At 35.1% G+C, this 18,562-nt stretch overlaps 1 protein-coding gene across 1 annotated transcript; it reads left to right on the top strand.

Annotated features, from left to right (window-relative positions):
• The first annotated feature begins 68 nt into the window (after positions 1–68).
• LOC137389744 (BTB/POZ domain-containing protein KCTD7-like) lies at positions 69–18,019 on the top strand. The gene is made up of 6 exons (XM_068075830.1): positions 69–156; positions 9,998–10,239; positions 10,954–11,144; positions 15,653–15,812; positions 16,676–16,832; positions 16,916–18,019. The coding sequence occupies exons 2-6, from the start codon at positions 10,000–10,002 to the stop codon at positions 17,083–17,085; spliced, it is 918 nt and encodes a 305-aa protein (XP_067931931.1). The 5' UTR covers positions 69–156; positions 9,998–9,999; the 3' UTR covers positions 17,086–18,019.
• The last annotated feature ends 543 nt before the right edge of the window (positions 18,020–18,562 follow it).

Below are 18,562 nucleotides of genomic sequence, written 5' to 3'. Positions count from 1 at the left end.
GTTTTGGCTAGCCACCCGTGACCGAAATTTCACCGCATACGCACGTACATGTACATACTATCTCAACACGCGTGTCGCTCTTGTTTACAAGTTGTCTTTTCCTCAATGAGTAAAAGCGCTCGGGCACAACTGTAGCTGGTGCTTACAAATTTCTTGGTTTGTTTGTATACACTGTAGTATTTATTGAGGTTAGCGTTATTGGTTGCTAATTCTGACAGTTACATTAGTCAAGCTTTGCTGTAAGTGAAAAACGGATTAGTAATAGTCAAGCGTAACGCTGAAATGAGTGTATACAATAACAACGTAACAACCTCAAAACTTACACTGATAAGTGTAGAGAACCTAAGTAAATGTAAACGATGTGTCTCTTTGTATAAACACAGCATTATGAGTGATGCCGTGTTGTAGTGTTCTCTTGAACCCATTTTAAACGTTTATTAGGTAACCAACCAAATAAAGCAGGTTCTGGTCCAAATAGTAAACAGTGGTCCAAATAGTAAACAGTGCTTTATATATATTTATTTCAAAACAAGGACTTTTTGAATGATTTTTAGAAAAGAAGTTTTGGGTTGCTTTAACGCTATGCGGCAGCGTGATAATAGTTATGAATTTTTAGCTTTCCATATTTTCCCGGCTGGGTTACAGCTATTTGCTATCAATTTTTTTATTCTGATTGTTGCATTATGTTCACTTAGGTGGTTTAGTTTGATGCATTTAGTGCTTTGTAAATTATAGCTCATAATGCTTTTTATTATTAATAGGTGTAAACGAAAGGCACATACGATTGATAACTTACTTAGCTTTTATGATTACACTTGGTATCGCGGCTCAACATTATTTTGCCATCACACTGTAATAGCACAGTATTCTCGGAGGATTTAGAAAATAACCATTGCAGAACTTATTTTATCAAATGGATTAAAACAGGGAGCATTGGTAGATTAGTTTGCAATATGTTATTCATATACAATTGCTTATATATAGGTCACTTTTTGTTCAAACAATACTCACATGGGGAAACAGTCCCAACATCGACAAGTCCGAACCTAGACTAGCCCCAATCTCGACAGAGGTTGGTCCGAACATCGACAAAGGCTGATGCAGTTTTACAATAATTTAATCTTCAACAAATAATAAATGTCTTATTGCAGTTCTATCCTCACTTCAAAAAATAAAAATCAAAGCTACTCACTGAAGTCTAGATTTCAAATAAAACATTTTGCTACCATATTTATGATTGTTACTTGTTTTAGCATTCGTTCTATATTTAGGTTGGGCAAAATATTGTTAGGCCTACATAATCTGGGGAGTGCTGCATCAAATGGATCACAAGATATTTTTGCGCAAATAAATCTTTTACATATAAATCGCTCATTTACTATGAAAATAGTAAATGGTAAAATAGTAAAACTGCTGTCGAGATTGGGCCAACTGTTGTCGATATACAAACTCGTCGAGTTTGAAACCAGTCGAGGTTTGGACTATAAACCCTCATATCTATACTCAAGCTTGCTTTTTACATATATTTGATGCGCTCAATTCCAGCATTATTATATTGGTTAAACAACTCGTTAATTTTTATTTTGTATATTGCTATTTAGTTTGACTGCTGTGGTACTTTGTGGAAAACATTTGTAAAATAGAACTGTTGCTTACCACAATAAAGTTTACTCAAATATATATATATATATATATATATATATATATACAGTGAAACTCAGATAACTCAAACTTCAAGGGACCGAGCAAAAGTGTTCGAATTATAAGAGCGTTCAAGTTATCAGAGCACTATCACAAGTCCATGTATTTACTTATTTATTAGTAGATACATGTACATATACAAACTATAATATAAATCAAAAGCACAAATGGCTTGTTTCAAATTAAATGCTTCTAATGTAAAGTTTAAAACGTTTTTATGAAAAAGTATAGAGATTTTTCTATCACTTGAGATTGGTTTGTTGTTTGAGGTGATGTTATTGCCAGGACGTTTTTTAGATTGACATTGGCAAAACTTGATCGTTGCTGAAATGCTAAAAAAAAGACATCTTTTTCTTTTGAGCGTTTTACCCACGATCAATTTTGCGGATTTTTCTTGAAGTTTATGCAAAGATTACCTTACTTTACCTGGGATTCGTTAAGAGCAACACTCCGAGGCAGTTCAATTAAAAGTTTTACGAGGTTTTACGGTACATTGTATATCACTCACGCTTTTTGAATGGATACTTACTGAATGTACACACGTATTCTGTGTTTAGGTCAAATGATGAATAGTTTTCTTTAGCTAAGACAACGTATACGTTTAATTACAACAATTTTTAAGACGTTTTAAACATTCAACATTCCGACGTTGATTCAACACGGAATCAACGTCGGAAAACTATTCATCACGGGCTAGCCGGGTCACGCACTCAAGGATTTTCGCCACGCAAATACAAAACAAAAACAACATGCCGTTTTTGTTTTGTATGTGCGTGGCGAAAATCCTTGCGCGCGTGACTCGGCTAGCCCGTGCTATTCATCGTATAGCAGTATAAATCAAATTTCACCAAACCTTTAGAAAAGTCGTTGACAAAAATATTTTGCCAATGGAGGTAATAACAACGCTTATGAATTACGAAAAGTTGAGGTTTACTTCTATGGCTTGGAATAAAGTGATTTTCTAAAGCGATAGCAACCGTTTCGGTAGCCGTTGGGCAAAAAACAGTTCGAATTAACAGTGTTGAGTTCGAGTTATATAGAGCCATTTATCATTGCGTGGGAACGGACCAAGCAAATCCGTTCGAGTTAACCATGTGTTCGCTATATCCGAGGGCGAGTTATCCATGTTTCACTATATATATATATATATATATATATATATATATATATATATATATATATATATATATATATATATATAGTTACAAACCCTATATCAAATTAAAGCTTGAAGTCTCCTTTATTTGATAAACCCAAAATTAAATTTTTAAAATAAATCCAAAACCAAGGTCAACACAGGTTGACCTTGATTTTGGAAGTTTAAAGGCAGAAATTACTAAATTCATGATACTTTTAAATATTAAAATTTTGGATTCCACATTGTTGAAAAGCTATAAAAAGTGAACAAACTCTTTGATACGAATTGGTGGAGAGAAATAAGTATCTCTGAAGTAATTTAAATGGAGTTGTGGGAAAAATATCAGAGGTAAAATATTGTTGTTTATTGTTCTAAATTAACTCTTGAGAATGAGAGGAGTTTTTTCCAATGTGTATGAAATTAGTTTCATTGGAGAGAATGGAGTCTCAGCTTCACTTTGATATATAAATTGTTAAATACACCATAAATTAAGACTTACTCACGATTAATTATAATCTTCTCATCTAAAACTACTCGTATTTCCAGGGGTGTTAATATGTATGGACATGGCTGTATATATATATTTTTTTTCTCAAAGTACGTCTGTATGTCGTATATCTGTCTGTTGGTTTTCCGGCTATAGCTATTATTAGAACAGCTGAGCTGGACAACAATGCAGATTCAAAGTCATGGCTTACCATCATTGGAAGCCTAACCTTATTAACTAGCTTAGTGGAATTTATGCCAGGCTACTAGCTTGAAAGGTACAGTGGTTTGACAAAGTTTTAAAACCTTTACAGTTGTTTTTATTTTTCTCTTAATTTATTTCAACTACACGACACACTTCTCTCATGATATGTAGTTCGAAAGTTAGAATGGCAAATGTTGTTATATGTTAAATACAAATCAATTTTCTGTCCAAAGACTCTTCTATTACACGGCCAACGTCGGGTGGCACAGCTAGTATGTATATATAGATATATATATGTTCTTTCATCAAAAATAAATAGTTTGATTTATAGTCGAATATGTACAACGGGTTTGTATTGGACAATGGCAAGTATGTACAATGGCAAGTATTGTTGCATTACGTACATACCTACATTGTCCTACAAAGCCTATTCACTACGGTATGAGTTAGAAGATGCTTCAGAAAAATATATATTAAGGTGTAGGGCTGCAGAAACAGAAAAACTGAGTATCAATACAAAAAAAGCTAAATAATGTAACTTGCTATTAAGTTATGATTTCTTCCAAAAAGAGCCTGTTAAACCAAAAACAGTAGCTGTGGTGGTAACTCCTGTTGTGGTTTGCAACATAATTCTATACCAGGTATTTTTTGTTCATTTTGTTGAATGCAACAGAAGGTATTTGAAACTACACGTATAACTAGAATTGTAATTATTAAATGATATTTCACCATATTTATAAAAAATATCAAGTGAAAGTTTGGATAAACAATGTACATCAGTGAGTCGTAATTCTGCAGTAAGTTCTACATTGCTACACGCCTAAATAATTGAGTCCCGTAAACAAACTATTAGCATAAAAGTTTGTATGCTTGGATATAGTTGTTGTGATTCGTTGATTGGTAGTCAATGCGTGTTGCTAATTGTGCTAACTTGCATATCAAATTTTCTATAGCGTTCCCATCTGTTCTTTTTTTAATTTGACTAGCCGAATATCCAGGGTATGAGAAAAGCTTATAAACAGTGGCAGGTAATGTAGTTGCCACTGGCTAATTTGAGTAAGCTCGTGTATGTATTGCTAAACTTATTAATAAGAGCCATGAGAGCAAGCTTTAGTAATATTGCACATAATGCATAGTCGCTATGCATAATTTAACCAAGATAATGACTAGTATTGCCAAATGAATCCATTGCATCTTGTGTAGCTTAATGAGGTAGCTTGTCACCTTGTGAATGGGAGGTTCCGAGATCAGATCTTCTGTGATACAGATTTTTCATTGCTAGATTTTAATTGCTATATTTTGACAGACTCCAAAGGACAACAGACGATGACTAACTTCAAAATTTATATATATAGGCTATCATGGTATAATTTGACTTTTGTATCATCTCAAGTTTTTGTGTGGGGTGTTTAGTGCCTTTTGCACAATCAATTGCATGTGTTGTGTAATCTTCCTTAGTTATTTCAACATTGGTGAATCCCAACTCAACAAAAAATAACTAATAAATTTGAAATTGTCTTCACATATTTTTACATAAGCAATATATGCAGGTTTTAGCCATTAAGTCAATGAGTTTCTAACTTTCATGGAAGCCATTTAGTTCTTGAGATGTGCTTTCGAGATGTCTCTTGTAAGGTGATTTTTGGAAAATCTCAGCTAACTGAATATTTGCAAAGTTTTACTAATTCTTAAATCATGATTATTTGTTTGTGGTACTGTATATCAATTTTTCTGACACACATTGCATGAAATAGGACTCATTTTAATAAAATAGTGAATGTGATTAGTTACTGTTTTGTCTCTTCAGATTCTTGTACATAACTAGCCTAAGCATTCTAACTTTTCTTCAAGGTTGTTCATCGTTTCGGCTCTACTCATATTGACCTTCACTGGAACATTTGATGAACTTACTCATTGATTCAACTTGGTTTTCAGCACTCTGGGGGAAATTTTAACTTTGATTTTTCGTGTTTGTGTCATTACTTCCAAAATTTATCATTTTAATACCAAACTCGAGTTGCAGCTTGATCTTTAGTCGTACAGATGCATCAATGCACTAGTAATGGCTTAAACTGAATAAATCGCAAACTTCTAGATATATTCAAAGCATTCAATAACTACAATAACCAGGCAGCCAGTTTCGATAGTATTCTTCAATGAATTTTTCATGTCTTTCCACCTTCTTCGTTAGAAATATAGCCTGAGATTTTATGGCGCTAAAACTTGACAAGCTATTTTATTTTGAAAACTGACAACACAGTTTTATTTTTAGACTGAGGTTCCTCCTTTTTATCAGTCAGTAGATCTGTTGGCTAATCTACAGTGACTTTGTATTTCGAGTCTGTTCAAGTTAATGCTGGTGCTGATAAAGCATAATAGGCATGATAGGTGAACTTGTAGGCAAGTGCTTATCATATTTTATCTGCTTAACATTTCCTTATACAGTAACCAAACAATCACACTCCTCGTCTTGCAAGCGATTGATTAAATATTAGGTGTGTTATAAAGGCAATTTTACCTGCTGGACATGACATCATGTTTGTGAACGTAGAACAGTGCATGTCAAACATGTATAAAACGTTTGACATATTGTTACATGTATATGTTGATGGATGGCAAAAAGCTACATATATCTCATTTATCATAATTAAAGTGTTAAGATGGTTTGAACAGAACACTATGAACGATGATTTTTACAAGGCTTTTGAGCATTTAGTCTTATAACTATAATAGGTCAAACATCAAGGATCAGTCTGCTGGTGTATGGTTTCTCAAAAACTCACAGACACTCGCTATCCAATCTGATGTAGATTTGAAAATTGTATGCTATAATTGTGCTTATGTAAAAGCAGACGCTGTTCAGAGCCTAGCAGTTTATTTTGTAAATTGCATAAAGATAACGAATTGACAAATAATATGATTGATGATATAATATTGATAATAAATGATAAATTGCTTTTATCATTTGCTGTGTTAAGTATTTGGTAAGTTATAAGATATCAGTGCTAAAAGTTACAGCATTACAATGACGATAAAACAGACGCTTAGGAACAATAGACATAGTTTTATTGAATATGTCAAGTATATTTGTGAAAATATTTCGACGAATAAGGTTGCAAGAAAGTGTAAACAGAAACCATCTCTCACAACTACATCACATTTGAACCGTTTTGGAAAGGGAATCCAAACTACGGCGGTCTCGTGTTGCTGCGATTAACTGTTCGCTTTTGAGCTTTTAAGAACTTGTAATGACATTTCTACATATTTGGCACTTACAACACAACAGAGTAAGACATGATGTATCTTTTGATACCAAATAACTGTAATGTGAATTTTGTTGCAAGTCAACCTGCAAGTTTCACTGTTGGTACCTTCTGAAGAGGGACAAAGTCGCCTGGTCCTTCTGTTAAAATTTCTAAAAGTATGCGTGCTTGAAAATAAAGCAATCAGTCTTTTAAAGCCGCTTTGCAATTGTTCTACTCGCTGAAAATAAAAAATCTTAAAACAATATTTTATTTCTATAATTAAATATTATAAAATAGATATAATATAGTTTAGTAAAAGTATTTATTTGTGGTAACAAAATTAAGCGACTCACGATGTTCAGTGACTTCTCAGTCGTTGCTTGATTTTAATGATCTTATAAAATCGTGGAAGTCTAGAATTGAGAGTAACTTGCATATCGTGTTGGGGTCAAGGCTATTTCGAAATTTCGTCTTGATATGAGCAAGAGCGAAAAATCTATTCACACGCAAGTATGTCATTGGGACTGCAACCAGCGCTCCAACTGTTTCCACTGCCAACACTGAAAACGTTTCTAATCGACTTGCCCATAACTCTGCCATGTTAGCTCCAAACAAGTGGCTTGGTTACTACATAATATAATGAGGTTGTCCTTGAGCTGACAGTTGGCTTCCATGTCCCGCAGATCAAGAGGGATAGATCGCTGATCCACTTATTTGCTTGGAAGAACTCACTGACTGAGAAGTAACCGCCAAATGGATTACAGAGATTCAGGGGGTGTTCCATCATTTCAAAAGCAACACCTGGGTTCAGCAGCCCGCTTTCAGCAACTCTGCTATCCAATGATGAAAGTTTGAGAGATTGCCTTTCTCAACCTGCCTCATCGGCAACGCCAACTTTTCCTTGAATGCAATCAGTTTTCCACTGCCAGCCAACTATCAAGTCCTTTTCCTTGCAATGAAATTTTGAGTTCGTTGAGGTGCGTAAAAATATCAGCCAAATTAGCCTGAGCCGAATAAGCTGCTATACAAACTGCGGGTTCTCAAACAACTCTGCCAAATTGATTCTACGATCAATAATAAATTGCTTGGTCCCTTTTCAAAGTTTGGGGACGCAAAAAAAAATCGGCCATGTGACAGCCATCTTACTTCTGTGTGATACAAGAGAACAGGGTGTTTCTTTCCCATTTGTTCTCAGAAGGATTAGAACAGTCGGTGATTGTTAGCATGACTCCAAGTTGCATTAGCAGTTTTTAGTTTGCATTAGCAACGTTTTTTGCTACAAGAGCGTGTCTGTGCAGGACACAATGAGTGATCGTAACTCCTGAGATTTCTTTTTGCATGGGAGCAGCAAATCCTAAGCGATTTACCAGCATTGGGCCCCATCAGAACAACTGAACCAAAGACATTCAGAAGAACATCATGTTTACAGATGAAGTCTTTCCCTTCATTAAAGATAAACTGCCCTTTTCATCATTGTCAGAGGTTAACAGAAAAGGACATGTTCACGAACTTATTTCTTTTTCACGTACCTGACAAATATAATTAGCTGGTTAAAATTAGACACCTCATTAAATCCGACCAATTGTAGACTAATTTTTCATGGACTCATTTTTATATCTTCGACTCATATTGGCAATCCTACGGCAAATCACGTCATTGGAGAGCGACACCTGCTTCAGCTTATTTTGCACTTCCTTGCCAAGTACAATTCTAGCCATTTTAAGAGCGCATCGCTTGATTAGCTTTTCACCCAATGTGTGCGGTTTTTCGATTTGGCTACTTATTAGGAAGCGTGAAGCAAAGGCTTACCCACATCTATAAATCCAAGTTTGAGCAATGTGGTGACACAGTCAAATCATGCCCTTTTCATCGCTTTCAAGGTTTCCACTTTTTGTAATAAAAAGCTTTCTTTCAAAATCCTAATTAAGGTTAGATGGTTTGAAAACAGTAGCGCTGCAAAACACATTGAAGATGTTGGGTGCCGTTATTTTCAGTTTTGACCGTAAATCTATAATGAACGTAGGCGTCATCCAACTGGCACTTCTTTGACATGATCAATAGAAAACAAAAAAGTATTTTCTAAGTTTGCCTGTAATCAAAATTTAACTTTTGCACATCACAAAAACTGTTTTACAATTAGTTCATATTCGACTACGGACTAACCATTTTTCACAGGCAGGGTTATGCGTTGTGTGGCGTTGTAAACAAACATTTTCGATTTTTTTATATGGAAATTTTGTGAAAAAATATATTTTTCCTAATGTACATGCTATAAAATGAGCAACAGAACCTACATAAAATTATTTTTAAAATGTTTTAAAAAAAATTATGTGTGCGTTGTTGCGACCTCTGTATAGAGCGCGTAGTACTGCCGATTAACAAATGAAAGTTTTCATATTGCGTGTACTGCTCAAATTTTAGAATTGTTATTAGTGTACACATTTAATTTCTAGTAAATGAGATTTATATTTGGTGCCGCCCAGAGATATGTTTGGTACCACCAAGGATAACCAGGACCCCAGGTTAAAAACCCTCATTCTAGATTGATAAAAGAATTCTAGGTGAGCTTGGTAATTCATTGTAATTAGAGGATATTTACATATATAGTTGTGTTCATCAAGGCTTTTATATGACGTTATGGCTGTTTGGATATGTGTATACATGCTTATAATCATGAGTGTTTGACAGCACTAGCGGTTCACTAAGCAAGTTGCATTGAGAATAAAGTATTACAGTTGAGGGAATCGTGTTTATTTCTCGATATCTGAAATGTTTCCTCTCATCTTATTGAGTTTCTTACACTTTGCTTGGCACAAACCACTTTAGAATGTTACCACCAGTATTTCTATTTAGCTATTTACTCCATAAAGTAGAGTTATGAATCATTAGAGTTATGAGAATCATAGAGTTATGATCAAACGACTAAAATTTTACATCTCTAATATTGCTGTTTTCAAGTTTCACAAAACCTTTCAGTGTTTCCTTATTTTGCAGTTATCTAGCACAAATATAGAAATTCAATATATTTTACTGTGATGTATATATTATACAATAATATGTTATATTATAGGCTAACATAATATATCATTCTATAGTATTATAATACATGTGTATTATACTATAACGTACATAAATAACATATTGTAACATACATATTGTACTGTAATATAATATATTATACTAAGCCTCTCTGATAAATTAAAATTTTTTTGTTTCCATCAGTAATGGAGGAAGATTTGCTTGAAGAAATTGAGGAAATTCCACAAAGCTCCGGTACATCCAATAAGAATAGTGTAACCCAGGCTAAGAGTGTATCTCAGATTAAGAGTGTACCTCAGTCTCCGGGCGCTCCAAAAACGGTCAACACTCATCACCCTCATACATCTGGAAAGAGTTTTAAAGCTGTTCAGGGTGACAGTACAATCACTGCCTTTGACAAACTGAGTGTGACAGAGTCTCCCAAGGTATAGAAATGTTTGTGTTCAGAGTCGGTGTATTAAGCCCAGTTCTCACCTCCCCATGAACTGCCTGCTGTCATTGGCAAGTAGTTCACGGAGAGGCTGACTGTTCCCAGCACCTATGGGACCGGTGGTGATCGCACAACGAAGGAGTTTTCTGTTCCTAGACAACGGTATCTTTTGAGCATGCAGTTGAGATATAATGCATGTTTTTTGGTCAAGGTCATATTAGTTCCTCCAAGTCTGCAGAAGCAACGTAGTGAATGTGCATGGTAGTTGGTGTATTACTAAATTTTTATTTTATGCCAAACCTCGTGTGGAAATCGTATGCACAATGCATTCTGGGTATGCAGGCCGCCGGTGCACTGTTCTCACTACCAGTGACATCCTGCAACCTACATCGGGCCCGTAGAAAAGTTTAACTTATTGAGCAGAAAAATTGCTGCCATTTCCTGTCAGTCTGCTAGTTCTCAGCAATTGCCGGCAGCTGACGGCTGCACCACCGACTAGCCAGACCATTAATAGGCCAGGCCATTAGCCAGACTATTAATAGTCTGGCTAATCTTCGCAATGCCTAAATGTTTTGTTGCCAGATGATTCGCTAATTCTTTATAACCATCTGGCTCGTTCATCATTCAATCGACTGCTGTAGGTTGTCATTGCATAAAGTCTCATTAGCATGAAACTGTCTGTTCAAGCAAATCTGTTAACACCTTTCAGTTACCTCCAGTTGTAACACTCAATGTGGGTGGGGTGTACTTTACTACCCTCCGTACAACCCTGCTGAGTTGCCCTGGGAGCAAGCTAACCTCTATGTTTAATGGAGATATCAATCTCAACTTAGATCAAAGAGGAGCCTATTTCATCGACAGAAGTGGAACCTACTTTGGTTATATACTCGAGTTTTTGAGGTATGCTATACGCATCGGTATGTTATTAAAAGTTCTCGACTAGAATAAGACTGCTCCCAGTTGTAAGCACTTTAGTGGCACTTAGTGCTTTTATTGGCATGAAGTTGAAGGGATGATGGTCCTAAACCAAAGGCTAAGTTGCTAATATGATGTTAGATATTTAATATTTATTTGAGCATTTTTATAAAAAAAAACTTTATTTTAAAAAATGAAGTTTTTTTGACAATGCTAGATATTGTATCAGTAAGTGATTTGTTCGCACATTTTTAACCGCAATTTTATGGTTGAAACTTTTAATTTTTACATTATTATTGGAATAGAATGATATTAATATTGGACTAGAATGAATGAATAGAATGAAAATTAAAATTAAGATATTTATTTGCAATTTCAATAATTCAAAGCTTTCAAGTCGGAGATGATTTACCAAATTGGTAAAGCCGCAGTCTAAACCTGCGTTAGGTCATGTGGCATATTTGAAAAAGCTGAGGCAGCCAAACAAGAAAACCAAAACATGTGACATGGGGCACCATAGCCATAGTTTTCAGTCTGTTTGCACGAGAACTTTCTGTTACTGTTCTATCCATAAATATATAAACCTTATATATTTATATATATATAAATAGGTTTTTATATCTATGGTTCTATAAAACAATTCTCTTTGAAAAAGCACGAGTTTGCTTAGAGTTTTTCTTGAGAATTGTTTACAGAAGTGCTGGATTACCTTTACACTGATCGAGTGTGTGTCACCTGTGGTATGTGTTACAAAGTCAGTCACCTGTGGTATGTGTTACAAAGTCAGTCACCTGTGGTATGTGTTACAAAGTCAGTCACCTGTGGTATGTGTTACAAAGTCAGTCACCTGTGGTATGTCTTACAAAGTCAGTCAACTATGGTATGTGTTACAAAGTCAGTCACCTGCAGTATGTCTTACAAAGTCAGTCACCTGTGGTATGTCTTACAAAGTCAGTCACCTGTGGTATGTCTTACAAAGTCAGTCACCTGTGGTATGTCTTACAAAGTCAGTCACCTGTGGTATGTCTTACAAAGTCAGTTACTTGTGGTATGTCTTTCAAAGTCAGTCACCAGCGGTATGTGTTACAAAGTCAGTCGCCTGTGGTGTGTGTTACAAAGTCAGTCACCTGTGGTATGTCTTACAAAGTCAGTCACCTGTGGTATGTCTTACAAAGTCAGTCACCTGTGGTATGTCTTCCAAAGTCAGTCACCTGTGGTATGTGTTACAAAGTCTATCGATTGTGTTACAAAGTCAGTCACCTGTGGTATGTCTTACAAAGTCAGTCACCTGTGGTATGTGTTACAAAGTCAGTCACCTGTGGTATGTGTTACAAAGTCAGTCGCCTGTGGTATGTCTTACAAAGTCTATCGATTGTGTTACAAAGTCAGTCACCTGTGGTATGTATTACAAAGTCAGTCGCCTGTGGTATGTCTTACAAAGTCTATCGATTGTGTTACAAAGTCAGTCACCTGTGGTATGTGTTACAAAGTCAGTCACCTGTGGTATGCTTTACAAAGTCTATCGATTGTGTTACAAAGACGATCATCTGTGTTGTATTACAAAGATGATCGTTTGTGTTTTCTGTTGCAAAAACGATCATCCGTGTTATGTACTACAAAGCTGATGAAGTTTGTTATGTCCTACAAAGTTGATCGACTCTGTTATGTGTTATTAAGTCGATCATGTGTTTTATCTGTTACAAAGTCATTTGTGCATGTTACAAAGACGATCGACTGTGTTATGCGTAAAGTAAGACCACAAGGTGTTTTTAAAAGTATGAACATCAATATATAGTGTTAGTAGTCAGCGATGTATGATTGCTCAGTGCTGTGCACCATAGAGTATTGAGATGGATCTATGTTGAAGACTCTGGTCAACATAAGGCAGCTTTCAAAACCATATTAACTGAACGTTTGGTAAATTATTTTAATAAATAAGCCTTTTAATAATCTAAAAGTTCGTGACATTTTCTCCTTCATTCATATTTATTTTAGAAAAAGAGCTAGCAGTTTTTTATATTATATTTTACTATAGCTTTTCTAATTTAAATGTTTCGTAATTTGATATTTAGTTAGTTAAAAATACATTCAATTGAAAGGACTACACATATGTTTCCATTTCTCTCCTTTCACTTGAGTAAGTCTAGGCATAAATCAGCGGATGACATATATTTCACTTACAACTTTCTATTTTGTGCTATGATGCATACAGTTAAAGGTTGACTTGCAACAAAGTTCACATTACAGTTATTTGGTATCAAAAGATTCACCATGTCTTACTCTGTTGTGTTGTAAGTGCCAAATACAGTCAAACATGGATAACTCGTCCACGGATAGCTCGAACACATGGTTAATTCGAACATTTCCTTTGGTCCGTTCCCACGTAATGATAAATTGCTATAGATGACTCGAACTCAACACTGTTAATTCGAACTGTTTTTTTGCCCAACGGCTACTGAAACGGTTGTTATCGCTTTAGAAAATCACTTTATTCAAAGCCATAGAGGTAAACTTCATCTTTTCGTAATTCATAAGCGTCGTTATTACCACCATCGGCAAAATATTTTTGTCAACGACTTTTCTAAGTTTGGTGAAATTTGATTTATACTGCGATACGATGAATAGCACGGGCTAGCCGGGTCACGCGCGCAAGGATTTTCGCCACGCACATACAAAACAAAAATCGCATGTTGTTTTGTATGTGCGTGGCGAAAATCCTTGAGTGCGTGACCCGGCTAGCCCGTGATGAATAGTTTTCCGACGTTGATTCCGTGTTGAATCAACGTCGGAATGTTGAATGTTTAAAACGTCTTAAAAAATGTTGTAATTAAACGTATACGTTGTCTGAGCTACAAAAAACTATTCATCGTTTGACCTAAACACAGAATACGTGTGTACATTCAATAAGTATCTATTAAAAAAGCGTGAGTGATATAGAATGTACTGTAAAACCTCGTAAAACTTCTAATTGAACTGCCTCGGAGTGTTGCTCTTAACGAATCCCAGGTAAAGTAAGGTAATCTGCATAAACTTCAAGAAAAAACGGCAAAATTGATCGTGGGTAAAACCCCAAAAGAAAAAAATGTCTTTTCTTTTGAGCATTTCAACAACGATCAAGTTTTGCCAATGTCAATCTGAAAAACGTCCTGGCAATAACATCACCTCAAACAACAAACCAATCTCAAGTGATAGAAAAATCTCTATACTTTTTCATGAAAACGTTTTAAACTTTACATTAGAAGCATTTAATTTGAAACAAGCCATTTGTGCTTTTGATTTATATTATAGTTTGTATATGTACATGTATCTACTAATAAATAAGTAAATATATGAACTTGTGACAGTGCTCTGACAACTTGAACGCTCTGATAATTCGAACACTTTTCCATGTTTGACTGTATGTGGAAATGGGATTACAAGCTCTTAAAAGCTCAAAAACGAAAAGTCGCCGTAGATTAGAATCTCTTTATTTCGATGACGTAGCCATGAAATTTGGTTATCGTCTTGTCACGTATGTTCTCATGTGAATTGAAAGGCCAATAAAAAGCTCAATATAAAACTTATCGTAGTACTAGTTTATGACAAACACTTCGGGTTTTACCGAAGACCCCGTATCAATTATAGATGCTCGCTACTTTACAGTTTTGTTACGGCATTATTCAATCGTCAAGTTGTAATCTGATCATGTGACCCAATATATCGCAAATAATTTTTGCAGCACTTTTCGATTATCACAGGTGACCAACAATCTCGTCATGATTATCAGACAATGATATGTACTCCTTCGAGCTAAGGTTAAAATGTTTAACAATTTTTTACGGTAAGTTATAAGATATCAGTGCTAAAAGTGACAGCATTACAATGACGATAAAACAGACGCGTAAGAACAATAGACATAGTTTTGAATGCGTGACATAGTCATTGAATGCGTGAAGTATATTTGTGAAAATATTTCGACGAATAAGGCTGCAAGAAAGTGTAAACAGAAACCATATTTCACAACTACATCGTTTGAGCCATTTTGGAAAGAGAATCTAAACTATAGCGGTCTCGTGTGGCTGCGATTTTCTGTTCGCTTTTGAGCTTTTATGAGCTTGTAATCACCTTTCCACATATTTTGCACCTACAACACAACAGAGTAAGACATGGTGAATCTTTTCATATCAAATAACGGTAATGTGAATTTTGTTGCCAGTCAACCTTTAAAAACTGTTTTTTATTTATTCAGGCTACCATTAGTCAAAGAGTAAACAACTCTCTATGTAGTATTTTACAATACTTTATCAGCTCGCGAATAATCATTTTGTCAGAGCGATCGGTCAAGCATTTGCTTCATTATTTATTTTATTATTGTGGTCGTTACTTTGAGTATTGATTCACAATTTGGCATGTCTGAAAGTATTGTAGTATTTATTGTATGTATTATGTTCAAATGTATTTCATTGTATTAAACTCGGCCTAAGCTTTACACTTTTCTCATTTTTTTATTACAGGACTGGTACTCTGCCACCCGATGATGTGGCTCCCTCAGTTCTGTTAGAGGCAAAGTATTATACATTATCTGAACTTATACAAAGTATGAACACCTTACCATCCATATCAGCCCAAATTGTTAGAGTCAACCATCGAGCACAGTTCCCCGACTATGAGGAGGTTTGTTGTCAAAAACACTTGCAGAATCATAACACCCGATCTTGCGGTTCCGTATGATCTCTTCTAGTGAAAACGTTTAGTTCTTTTATTATTTATTGGTGGCACAACTCCAAAAATGCTCAGTTAGATTTACTGGAGTTGTACCAACGTCCTAAAATATGTTATATTTAAAATTTGATCGTTTCACAATTAACCCACGTGTTTGTTCATTTTTATTTTGACTCTCTGCGATGATATTCAACGGTTTAACGTTACCCCATCCTCTAGATGTGTGCCAATTGTCTGAGTTTTTTGGACGTTTGGCGAGTCATTCGTAGTTTGTTAATTCAGCCGTACCAATATCTAAAACACCTTTGCATAGACTTTTGCAAGGATTGTTGTTTTGATCACGTACATGTATGTTTATGGCGTTATGGTGTTTATGGTGTTTTGGTACAATTAATTCATACATTGTTTAAAGTTCTGAGTTAATAAAACATTTAATGTCGCCAACAAGTTTCTTCCTCGTTTCTCTCATTCTGATGTCTCATGCTATTGCATTATTTTCTATTTAGAGTTTCTATCTCACGGAATATCAGAGAATGGCTCTTCTGGTGTTTTAATCGTACATGATATAACAGTTTAATATACAGTTTTTATTGTTTTTCTAAAATAACATAACAACTTTTCTGTATTGTATGCATCATATTTAGTCAGTAGAATATTTCAAAAGACTTCTCCTATATTGTATGTTGGATATATTGAATATCCTGCAATCTTTCAGAATAACTCTTTTGTATTGTTTGTATTGATCCTGTGGAATATTCTAGAATAACTCTCCTTATTGTATAAGTTGTGGCGATTGATCGTTTGGAATATTCCAGAATAAGAGAAGAGTTGTACAAATAGCCATGGAGAACGCTACCGTTACAAAGACCGGTGACGTGATTATATTCGCTTTTCGCACAGAGTTTGTTCCCAAGGCTCCAAATTTCAATATGAATCACCATTGCTCAGCGGATCAGGCGCATATCAGTATAGGTGAGTCTAGAGAACAATGATACTACTATGAGAGCAGAGAGATGAGTTGTATCGGTTGCTAAGATGTCCTATATATTTGACAGGACCGTGGGAGAGTATAGCAGATGAAGAAACACTTATCAAGTGCATACAAAGTGACCTGATTGATGAACATTTCAACGTAATACTTCACGAAGGGAAACGACGCTGCAAGTACTTCTATGGACAATCGTGCCAAAAGTGCACCTTTAGGATTCAGGTCGTGTTCGGTTGAGAAGATAATTTATAGGTTTTACTTGTCAATCGGGGCACCAGCTTGCCATTCTAAGCAAAGATTATTTGTCTTACAGATAGTCACTCGTTGCTGCCAGGCTACTCTTCTAATTCCAATTGGTTGTCATAACATAAGCTTTTAATCTGTGATTTGTTTGTTGTCTCCTCTCGTTGCAGACAAGAGCCTTTTTTAGCATGTCTTGCTTAGTTGTCCCCTATCGTCTAATCACACACCACATTGTTTTTTTTTTCTCCGCTAAGTCATATCTTCATATTTTACTTAAACTTCTCTACTGCATGATGTTTCGTGCTACAAAATCCATTCCCATGTTATTCACATTCATGCCTGAGCTCATCCGTACCACTCGAGTTTGTTTTCTGGACTTTTAATACTGCCTTTAAACAACTTTAAATGTTTCGGTTTTTAAAAATCTAATGAAAAATTTTGATTTTCTTTTAAAGTGTTATCTGATAAAACACTGAGTATGACTGTGGTCCTTCAATATAGAAGTTTATATTGTTTTCTGTACATGTCATTGAATTTCTGTTGATTGTTTATTTTAAACAGATTGTATGCTGCTAATTTTCATATATCTGTACCAGGATTTTAAAATCTTTATTAACACATCGGTTTATTTATTTTATATTCCTATCACATGTTTAGACCATTTAAAGTTTCTGCACATGTCCATCATTCAATGCTTATCTATGACATGGATAGTTAACCTGAGCTCTTTGCTTCAGGAAAGGCATAGCGGGCACTGTTGCGCTCAACAACACGTTTTCAAAGACGTAAGATTTGGTCTTGTATGTTGATATTGTTTCGAAACGTTTTTTCTGTAGCATTTGTTACTGAGTATCGTGCTAAGCACATTTTTTGCATCGTTGTTATAAAGAACTCTGTTATTTTGCATATCATAATTGTACTCCGTAAAAGAATAAAATAATATAATATATTATTTTATTCTTTCATCATGTTCAAATCTGTTTTTAACAATATTATTGTTAAAAACAGATTTGAACATGTCACTGAATTGCCTATATACATGTAGAACATTGCTGTCTTTATTACATCGTTCCAATTTGGATAAAACTTCATGAAGGAAACATTATCATACACTTTTAGCTTGTGTACCCACTGAATATCGGCATGCATATTCAGTGTGTGAGTATAGACCCTTTGGCCACAGTAGGTGCCTCAAAATATTAGCCTATGTAACCTTGACTACACTGAACATCGTGTGACTCCATGTGTGTCTCAAACTCATGAGTTTTAGGTCAACCTACATTTATAATGAACATTTAGAAATGTACATGATTTTAACAGTGCTGCCAGGTCAAGCATTCACCTGCCCTAGCTGCAACAGCAGTGACGCGCAGCATTGCAACGGATGAGCATTATATTGACTGAAACAGCTTTGAGTACAGACCATTTAGTTTCATACCTTTATAGCACAGCATTATATTTTGGTCTCTCG

The sequence above is a fragment of the Watersipora subatra genome, chromosome 3, assembly GCF_963576615.1.
Source record: "Watersipora subatra chromosome 3, tzWatSuba1.1, whole genome shotgun sequence".
Classification (NCBI taxonomy): Eukaryota; Metazoa; Bryozoa; class Gymnolaemata; order Cheilostomatida; family Watersiporidae; genus Watersipora; species Watersipora subatra.
The sequence above is the reverse complement of the archived record's forward strand: the minus strand, read 5'-3'. Positions and strand labels throughout refer to the sequence as shown.